The following is an 11,385-nucleotide window of genomic DNA, read 5'->3' as shown; positions in this document are numbered from 1 at the left end:
CTACGAAACTAGCATTTCGCAACTTATGACTTGTCGATCAATTACTTTTAATATACCAATTATTTAACTATCGTTTAAACGTGTTAAAATGTTGTGGACAATCATTTGGACAATTAATGTCAAGACGTACATATGTTTGTATGTACTTATAATAAGAAGTACGGCTGTTTCATTTAGTTTTCCACCCTATCTTGCCGTTTAATGTATCTTAAATGGTACAAAACGCTCAAAGCAGCAAACATACTTAGTGTGCACGTACATATTGATATGTACATATTTCTACTTAAAACAAAAAGCTTTAAGCTCTTGTAAAGTTCGGTCATAATATTAGATTCTTTACGGGTTTTTGTATTAGTATGAATTGTTAATCAGCATTGCCTTAAAGCAGATATGCAACTGAACTGCAACGGAATTTGTCCAACAAAATGTGCTAGTAGATGTCTGTATGTATATATTTTTTTTTTATCTTTAGGGAAACAATATTGATTTACGAAATCCAATTCTGCATTATACTTATATGTACAAATTTTCTGTATACTTGTGCATAAAGTACACATATACATACGTACATATAAAATGAAAAATTTTGGAAAGAATTTGTTATTTGTAAAGCTTTTTTATCTCTGTAGATCTCGACCGTTAAATAGGCTAGTCAAAAGAACTGCAATTTCATTAATTGACAGTGCATTATATCGGCCTGCGTGCTGTTCAGATGGTACTTTGAACCACTGAAACGACTAATTAGGATTGTGTAAAACGGCTCTTAATTTTTCGGTACTTCATCTGCTCGATGTGGTTGGTTGTACTGATACAACATGCGTTTATTTTCTGTTCCTCATTCGCAGAAATTTCGAATTGTTATTCACCAATTCATTGCTACAATTGGGCATGAATCTTAAACGTTCCTCCTTCATTCTGAATAATTTTTCTGCTTCAAATGATGTACACATATGATGTACATATATGTATATATGTACTCCTGTTTCTTTCGGAAGTAGGAACTCGGGCTTATATTGGCACAAATTCTGAAATAAATAAAAACGATTGTATATTTCTCACATGTCAGCTCTGTAACATCCATTAGAGCTCAAAGATCAATCTCAAAAAATTGAAAAACGAAAAGAAATCAAAACGATAATTAAACCCGTTACTCGAATATTAAAAGGGTATACTTGATTCGTTGAAATGTATAAAAAAAAGTATAAAAGTAAGTATAATATAGCCGGGTCAACAAAAAGAAGATAAAAGAAGAGAGAACGCGAGTCGAGTTCCCCGACTATCTGATACCCGTTTCTCAGCTAGTGGAAAGTGTGGGCGTGGCAGTTTTGGGCGGTTTGTGGGCGTTAGAGTGGGCGTGGCAATATAAACTGTATGCTTAATCTCAACTTTCCAGCTTTAATAGTTCCTGAGATCTCGACGGACGGACAGACAGACGGACATGGCCAGATCGACTCGGGTATTGATCATGATCAAAAATATATGTATATACTTTATATGGTCGGAAACGCTTCCTTCTGCCTGTTACATACATTTCAAGGAATCTAGTATACCCTTTTACTCTACGAGTAACGGGTATAACAATATATTTATATACATATGTAAGTGGCCGTTAGTATTGGCGCATATAATTATTAAAATATGCCTTAAAGTAGACACGTCTGATGCCTGAATTATGTCAGCTAGCTCAACTAACAGCGTTCATACGGACGGATCGACGAAACGACTGCTAGATCGACGAAATGCTTTATTAATTTTTTTCCATTATATATTTCAGTAGTAGAGAGTTTTACTATTCGAAAACTAACAAATACCAATATATTTCTTGACAATTTTAAAAGATTTAATTTAGTTAATATTTTAGTTTTTTAGTTAATATTTTACCATTTTGTAATCCGACTAATGAAATTTTACGGATGTATAAAATAATAGAGGAATAGCAAGATTGTTTATTCTAATATGTGTGAATTCAGTGGAGTTTGATATCTGAAGGTCTCCAATGAAAAACAAATCAATATGACCATTTTTGAAAAATCACTAAAACGTACAAATAAAGCATACGTAAGTTTGCTGAGATCAATATTTTATAAATATCGACAAAATAAGAAAGGAACAAAAACTGTCATTTTGAAATAAACCATTTTTTTCTGATCTAATCCCTTATTCCAAAGCGATGAATATATAAACTGAGCTCTTTGCACACCATACTCTCAGTTCTCATCGTCACTACGTGGACTGCCGTCCACGGTGGTATTGTTTGGAAAATATTAATTGTTATGGACTCAGCTCTTAGTTACAGTCAATAAAACGATAACGTAGTTTCAAAGTCCTCTTCCGCTTACTTATCATTATTCTTTGTACATTAGTTGTTTTATTTTAGCAGTGTTGGTTTGAATTAATCAGTAAGTTATCATAGGTGCTTTATTTTACATGTTTTGACTTATTAGAAAAATATTTGTTCAAAGACATTTCATTAAATTTATTAACATATTTTTCTTTTTAAAAAGTTTTAATTATTTTCATTTTCTCTTATTGTGCTATAAGAATTTATTTGTTATATACTTGTTATACCTTCGAAAAGAAAATTCTACGGCAATCCATATACATTTATAAATAGAGAATTGTAAAATTACTGTTTCGAATTCTTAATTATTTTCTTTGCTTGTAATGTAATCTGTACTGCGCGAAATATACTTTTCTGGTTTGACTTCTAATTCAACTTCCACCATTTCCTGATTTGTCCAAGCACAATTGGAAAATTCCACTTCCTGATACTGATTTGCTTCCTGGCTTTAATAAGTCTGTTTGGTACCTTTCAACTTTTGTGTGGATTAAACACTTCGTCCGGCAAATGTAATCTTCTTGTCATCGGGCATCTCGTAAGAATTCCTTTGCGTGATCTTAAATGCCAGATTTTGATAAATACATTACATTCTTAGTACTTTTCTGGTAGGCTTAATTAGACTCCTTAAAATGTATGTAACTGTATGCTCCCAATTCTCAAACGCCTCTCTTAGAGTGTAACATTTGGTATGTTGTAAATGATTCATATCGAATCGGATCGGACAAATATGAAAAAAATATAATAATTAAAAATCGTTGTTTCGTTTTCAGTGCTTGTGTACAGTACTTATAAAAATCGGAATTTGTTAAATATACTATAGGATTGATCGATAACTTAGTGAAATATATATACAATATCGATAACTTAGATAAATAAATATATAAACATTACGGAAATATATAGTAGGTTGTATAATATATACATATATATAATATTATATATATATTATAGTATTCAATATATTATGATATATAATATTATATTATGTTATGATATATATAATATTATAATACATAAAATATTATATATTTTGTTATGTTTTATTTTTTATTTCCTTGTACACTTTTACTTTACATTATATTTAAAAAAATTTCTTAGCCAATAATTGCCGCAAATAATTTATTTTTTTTATTTTCTTGTGACGGTACAAGGTGCATATGCATGACTTTAATACTTATCTAATCCGTTTAAACCATTTTAGATTAAAAGGTCTATTATGTGTCGTTTAGTTTTTATTTAATAGTTGGCCTAGCTATGTATAAAAAAATATTCGCCCATAAGAATTTTTTGAATATTTATTAAATTGCTTACATTAATAAATTTTTAACATATAAAAGAAATAAATTTTTTTAATTATGCTATGACAGGTATTTTAAGAAATCCGGAATGGTAACAAGTGGTTCTTATCAAAGGTTTTGGGAACTTATCAATTTCTACGTGTTTCTATTAAGAATATGAATTTAAAAGCCTGATTAACTAGTTTAATATAAGAGCGTGCCGAATACGGACCGTATTTTTGTTGCCTCCTATAATATTTAAGTGTTGTTTTCTGTTTTAAATTAGGCAAAAGAAATTACGGCTTACATTTTTATATTTACGAGCTAGTTTGTGTAATAAGTAAGTTGCATATTCAAATCTATGCAAAAAACAAAAGCTGTTTCCCCCATAATTTGATTTTTGATACTTCATAATTTTATTGCCAATTTGTTGATATACCAAACAACAAAATTGGAAAAAACAATTACATTTTTCTACAGTATTACGAAAACATATTTTTTTTATTGAAATATGATTATTTTCTTTCTTAGCTTTGTCTAATTTAATATATTTTTTTATTATTTTTCAGACCAATTTTCCATAAACTGTTTTGACCAACGATATATCCAAACGTCAAAGAAAAAAAAAACTTTCTACAATGAGTGTTTTCTCGAAATATGTTGACCGGATTGCAGAAAAATTTGAACATAATGGGTTTACAAAAAACGTTTTTAGCTATGCTATTGTAACTAGTGCTATACTAGCACTTACCATTAAGGTTACCATTCCTTACGTTAAAAACGTGCACACTACGTCTAGTGTAGGGGCCCAAAAAGGAAAAACTAATGGCAAACTTTCACCAACGAAAAGAGATAGCGCTGAAGAGGATTTCCAGCTTGCAGAGGCCGAAAAGTTATTGGTTGCCCAGCAGCTTAAAAAAAAAACTACAAATAATTTTGTTGAGCCTGGACTAAACAAGGAGTTTTTAAAACATTTAAAAATGTTGGCAAAAATAATGATTCCTCAGGCCATTTGCTATGAAACAGGATTACTAAGCATTCATACTTTTTGCTTAATTTCTCGAACGTTTCTTAGTATTTATGTTGCCGCATTGGAGGGTGCTCTTGTTAAATTTATAGTTCGAAAAGATATTAAGCAATTTGCCCTAGTGTTGCTCAAATGGTTCGGAATTGCTATTCCTGCTACGTTTGTTAATTCCATGATACGGTTTCTCGAAAGTAAACTGTCTCTGGCGTTCCGGTAAATACAACATTTGACTACTTAAGATAACGTAAAGATTACATTTTTAATTTAGAACTCGGCTTGTGCGTCACTCATATCGGCTCTATTTTAAAAACCAAAACTACTACAGAGTATCAAATTTGGATGGACGCATTGAAAACGCGGATCACAGGTAATTTTAAAATTTCAAAAGGTTTAAAACATTTAATAAGGTTATTTCTCTTATAGACTTACGGAAGATATTTCTGTGTTCGCAAGTTCTATAGCTCATTTGTATAGTAGCCTAACTAAACCATGCTTCGATCTGATGCTAATTGGCTTGGCACTAATGAGATCGTCTAGAAAAATGAAAGCTAACATAATAACTGGTTAATTTGTTTATTTTGTTTATGTTATATGCATATCTGACTACTTTTTTCCAATATTCAGGACCAGCTTTATCAATCGGTGTTATTGCCCTAACAGCCCATATATTAAGAATAGTTTCACCGAAGTTTGGACAGCTGGTATCGGAAGAGGCAAATAGATACGGGTATCTAAGACACATACATTCGCGCATAATAACAAATGCGGAAGAAATTGCCTTTTACGGAGGTCATAAGGTGAGTTTACCTTTCTCTAGACCCTAGAACAAAGATTAAATTGTTTATGTACATGTAAATGTAAAAGTTCATAACTGACCTCCTACATAAAATAATAGTCCGATAATTACTATGGCAGTTATATGATATAGTTATACCAAAGACATTAGAATAACAAGATGCGTAACGCCATACGATTTTTTTGCACACGATTTTTTCGTCGTGGCTTTTCAAGTGGCTCCAGGCTCTCTCGAAGAGCGGAGAGAGCGGAGAGCTCTAGAGCCAGCAGCTCTCTTGTACGCATACAGCGACAGGTGACCACTGCACTATGGGGAATTTGACCTGTTTTTTTGGCATAAATGTATTTTTTAAAGTGTTTCAAATTTTGAAATTTTTTTTTTTTAACATATTAAGAATTGATCAAAGATTTATAATCTGTAACGCAAATGTTAAATTGACAGTCCACTGTTAAAATTAACAGCTGTAAAGTCAGCTGTTGCAAACACAAAGCACATGCCATCGGAGAGCTTCTTTTTTTAGTGCTTACTAAAATTAATATTTCTTGAACCACAAGGCCTAAACCCGTCAAATTTGAAATGAATACTCATTCTTGAGGTGTGTACTATGTGTTTCTACTAATATGTTGCTTAGTTCGTGCGCGTTAACTTAACAATTTGTATATTTATCAAGTGATGTTCTCGTCCAACTTTGAAAATAAAAATTCAACTTTGAATAGAGTTTTAAAAAATTGTTCAAATTTGTTTAGTAAGTGTGTTAGTCCATGCTGTAGAGTGATTAATTCCCTATTTAGAACACATAGGTTTCATTTGCGAATTTTTGCGACTTTTCGCGAAAATTAAATTATTAGGTAGCAACCTCTCAATTTTCAATGCGGCCCTCCTAGAAGCGTGGCGCACGCATTGTTGGGCATATCGACGACAGTCTTCTTGAAATTAATCAAGGTAACTTATGGCATGTTTCATAACACTTTTTTGCATAAATGAAAAATAAAAATAAATAAATAAATGAAATAAAAAGCTTTATAATACCCGGCCTGGACGGAAGGCAAGGCCCGTTGAACATCATATGAAAACTGCTACTGAAACGGCTCTGGCCTTATGACGAACCAAAATGAAAAATAAAAATGTCTTATTTTTCAACGTTAAAATAGATACTGAAGAATATATTGGGTAGAAAAAAAAAATCGTAAAGATAGGGGGGCGGGGGGCTGATGTGGGCGGTTGTTCAAAGGCGGCGACACGCCCACTTTGCCAAATTGATTGCAAAGGTGTGTATAAGAATAGACAAAAAAATTATCATCGTATCTTAAATATTTTACGAGATATTAATTTATGCCAAAAAAACAGGTCGAATTCCCCATAGTGCACTGTATTGGTGCACACGTATGCACATGCATTGTAAAAATGACAAAATATGCCCTTCATTTTAGAAGTTCTTAAACTTAAATCTATATTATTTTTTATAAATTGCCACCACTTAAAAACTCTAGTTTTGCATTGCCTTAACAAAACAATTATTTAAATTCAACATAGAAATAATAATAGCACAATCTATGTACCTAATAATGCATAATAATTTTCAAATATGATTTTATATTAGAATAGTTTTCATTAGAGTATTCAGCGTGCGACGTGTAAAAAATATAAGACGTCAATGATTCTTCGGTGCTTATGTCCGCACTTCGTGCATCAATGAAATCAATTTTCCAATAAAGAGTTTCCATATTTTTATTTATTTTATAATTAATATTTTAGTTTATGAATTATTTTTATGAAATATTTTAAATGTAATTTCTTTTTTTTTGAAAATTCTTTGTTTTAAATTACAGTAGTTTTAATAATTTACCTTATATACATTTTAATTATTTACTATAGTTATTTAGTCAAATTACTAGTATAAAAATTACCAATTTTCAGTATTTAAAATGCAAATAAGATTCAATTAAATTTTATTTTATTTTGATATTTTTAAAAAAGCGCGCAATTATGGGTGGTAAGAAATGCTCTACGAGTAACGGGTATAAAAAACTTCTTTCAAACCATAAGAGTTACGAATCGAAATTGACCAAAACATTAATCAAATTTGTTTCTTAGCATAAGCACGCGCACACATGCACACGATCTCCTTTATTGTTTTTACTCATACAAGCAAGACAATTCTATTTTTAGATTTTAACGCTCACGATTTTAGGCGAGCGAAAAGAGAGCAATTTTGGTCGTCACCAAAAAAGTGGCTGCATAGTGCAAAACCATTGTATGGCCGTTACGCATCTTATTATTATAATGTCTTTGGTTATACCTGATACTTAAGTACTCTTCGTTGAAAAGTTTAAGAAAATCAGAACAGCTACAGATAGAAGCGTTAACGTCCTTATAAAGTAAATATTTTTGTCTCGAGTAATTCGATATAAGTATTTCCCAATTTATATATGTACTTGAAAAGAAATAATAGGCGCACTAAAATATTTTTTTTAATGAAAGGTCATTTTAGTAAATTTCCAAGGCAAAAGATACTTTCAACTCAGCGTAAAAAACGCGCGGCTTCAAGCGCAGTCGCTGCGCAGTACAAAATTGTATGGCGGGCAATCCCTTACATTGAAATGATTTTAAATGAATGCATAATGATTAATTATTTTTCAAAAAGATTAAATGAAGTAAAATTGAATGATTATTTTGAACAAAAAGTGCACATATTTTAGCTAGCTGATCCTTTAGATAAAAAATTGACAAAATAAAATTTTTTTCTTTAAAATGTATTTATTTTTTGTTTTTAAAACATTAAATATATACCATACTAGCATTTTTAGAGAAAATTAACTTTTAGCTTTGAAACAAAAGGCTTCAAAGCTAGGCTTGCGTAGATATACATACTTGGATATGAAAAACACTTGAAAAGGTTCTTCCGAATATTGTTGAAGCAGAGACTTGTTTATATACAAATATACATACATATGTTAATCAATTTTTCATTTGTATATTTTAGGTGGAGATGCAGCAGCTACGGCAGGCATACAACCGCCTTGTAAATCAAATGACTACAATTTTTAACCAAAAACTTTGGTTTATAATGCTTGAACAATTTTTTATGAAATATGTTTGGTCGGGTACTGGAATGATTATGGTATCACTTCCGATTTTGACAGGAAGTGACGTAGGACTTGAAACCGTTCGCAACACGGTCATTACGGAATCGCGAGTTAGCGAACGCACTCAATATTTAACTACTGCCAGAAATTTACTAATTTCCGCAGCAGATGCTATTGAGCGATTAATGTCCTCTTACAAAGAAATCGTGTCGCTTGCTGGCTACACATTTAGGGTGGCTGGTATGATGGATGTGTTTGAGGAAACTGCCGTCGGAGTTTATTGCAAGACAAGTGTAATGGAATTAAATCTGTCGAACGGTATTATTGAGTTTCGTAATGGCAAACCAATAGCAAAGGGTCGGATAATCTATTCAGATGATCCCGAAAATATGTCAATAAGCCTTCGTGCAGTGCCAGTGGTGACACCCAACTGTGATATAGTTGTACCAAAACTTACATTGTGCATAGAACCTGGTGTGCATTTGTTAATAACTGGTCCGAATGGATGCGGAAAATCGAGCTTGTTTAGAATACTAAGTGGACTCTGGCCAATATACGCAGGGGAATTGCAAATACCAAGGCCTGTGAAAGACGTCCCATGTATGTTTTACATTCCACAACGTCCATACATGTCAATCGGGAGCCTATGCGATCAAATTATATACCCTGACACGCGGGAAGATATGAAACGCAAGCATATAACTGAGAACGAGCTAAGATCCATTTTGAAAATGGTCTGTCTGGAGCACATTGCTCAACGGTAAATAATATTTAGTTAATTATATGAAAGAGTAAGGAACGTTTAATTCCGTCTTTATTTTCAGGGATAGCTTCGATGTTGTTCGTGATTGGAAGGATATATTATCCGGTGGCGAAAAACAACGTATGGCGATAGCTCGCTTGTTTTACCATAAGTATGAATGAATTTATTTTCTTTACATATTCGGTTCAGGTTATGTAATATGGTATCGTTATTTTATGTAACAGGTTGGAGGAATCGTTTTCGACCTATTAAGTATTATAGCCGAGTTGACATGGCCATCTGTCCGTTGACCCGTCTGTCCTTATTAAAGTAGGGATCCCAGAAAATATTGCATATAGAAAGTTAAGACGCAGCATAAGTTTCAGAATATTGCCACACCCACTATAATTCGCACAAAGCGCTCCTACTACTACTGCATTTCAATGAGACCAAGAATAATATCTTTTGAAAATAACATTTTTTAACAAAGTTGTAGTATATTTTGCTATAGGTTTTTCTGTATTATATTTCGTTGTAGGTTTTTCTGTTAGTTACACCAGCTGCCCGTTTCTAACATTATCTGCGCAGGTCAACCTTATTTAAAAGTCTGTTTTTATTAGCAGCTATTTAGGTGAAATAGTCGTTCGATGCTTATTAAATTAAATCCAAAATTATATATTGTCGAAAAACTTTGTATGGTGCGTAAGAAATTAGATCCGTTTTTGAGGGCTTTTTAAAAAATCTTTCATTAGGATTTAATTGCTAAGTATCATTAGCCCTTAGCTTTTGAGATCATATTTAGACAGACAAACTAATGGACAGACGAACATGGAAACGAAGCGCTCTCAGCAAGTATTCCCTTTTACTCTACGATAGACGGAAAGAAAAAAAAAAAAAAACAAGAGAGAACGCTATACCCTAGTTCCACGACTATCTAATACCCATTACTCAGCTAGTGGAATTGCGAAGGAGATATTTCCACACTGACAGTTTTTGACGGTTTGTGGGCGTTAGAGTGGGCGTGACGAAAAGTTTTTTCTGCAAATCGAAAAAAAATTTTACAAGACTAATGAAAAAATATCAAAATATTTTTCAAACCTGTGGGCGTGGCAAAAAGTATTTTTTTGGAAATCGATATGAATCGACAAACTTTCGCTGCGTCTATGTTATTGGAGTGTGCCTGCTGAGTCTCATCTTTCTAGCTTTTATAGTTCCTAAGATCTCGACGTTCATACGGACGGACAGACAAGCGGACACACGGACGGACAGACATGGCCCAATTGACTCAGCTATTGATTCTGATCAAGAATATATAGACTTTATATGGTCGAAATCGCGTTCGTTCGACTTTTCAACGAATCTAGTATGCCCTTTTACTCTACGAGTAACAGGTATAATGAATAAATGGTAAAATGCGTAGCTTTATAAGATCTGAACTTTTGACGTTTCCTGATTCTATGTTTCTTAGGCAGTTCTTTCCGATTATCTATAATACTCTCTGCTACTTTAAGAAACAATCGAAGGGAAAGTAAAAAATAATTTAAGGTTAACCAACCATTAGGTTATAAGTTGGAAAAAACTCCATTTAAAACAACATTTTTCCCGTTAGACCGCGGTATGCCCTTCTAGATGAATGCACGAGTGCGGTATCTATAGATGTTGAAAGCTCGATTTATGAAATTGCTAAAGGAATGGGAATTACTTTGTTAACCATAACCCACAGGCCTACTTTATGGTAAGATGACTCCATATTATAAAAAGTTTCCTAAATTTAATCAAATTTGTACTATTTTAGGAAATATCACACACATATTTTGGAGTTTGACGGCCTGGGAAACTGGCAGTTTAGAAAAATGGATGGAGATGAAGAACAAAAGGATCAATTTCTATCGTAATACCTTCTAAATGCTTAACTCGTCTCGGCAAACCGGAGCTTGTATACCATAGCAGTTTCCAAAAATCGTACTTATCAAGATCGTAGGCACAACAGTAAAGGAATACAGTCTTCCGATGTATAAGCGTCAGACCTTCAAAATCCTAATTACATTTACGTCCTTATAATAATTTAAACTCCTTTTATTTTGTACTTTTAAAAATTATTTCAATTGAACAACGA

At 32.4% G+C, this 11,385-nt stretch overlaps 1 protein-coding gene across 6 annotated transcripts; it reads left to right on the top strand.

Moving 5' to 3' along the window:
* On the top strand, positions 1-11,385 carry LOC120454889 (ATP-binding cassette sub-family D member). Of its 6 annotated transcripts, none has more exons than XM_039640526.2 (9): positions 1-138; positions 4,188-4,858; positions 4,914-5,012; positions 5,069-5,208; positions 5,270-5,442; positions 8,425-9,287; positions 9,352-9,441; positions 10,879-11,004; positions 11,065-11,385. In XM_039640526.2, the coding sequence occupies exons 2-9, from the start codon at positions 4,257-4,259 to the stop codon at positions 11,162-11,164; spliced, it is 2,193 nt and encodes a 730-aa protein (XP_039496460.1). In that variant the 5' UTR covers positions 1-138; positions 4,188-4,256; the 3' UTR covers positions 11,165-11,385. The 6 variants fall into 6 exon arrangements, with proteins under 6 accessions (XP_039496460.1, XP_039496462.1, XP_039496458.1 ...); XM_039640528.2 differs by having other exon boundaries at positions 31-126; XM_039640524.2 differs by lacking the exon at positions 1-138 and adding an exon at positions 276-443.

The sequence above is a fragment of the Drosophila santomea genome, chromosome 4 (genome assembly GCF_016746245.2).
Source record: "Drosophila santomea strain STO CAGO 1482 chromosome 4, Prin_Dsan_1.1, whole genome shotgun sequence".
In the NCBI taxonomy this organism is placed as follows: Eukaryota; Metazoa; Arthropoda; class Insecta; order Diptera; family Drosophilidae; genus Drosophila; species Drosophila santomea.
The sequence above is the reverse complement of the archived record's forward strand: the minus strand, read 5'-3'. Positions and strand labels throughout refer to the sequence as shown.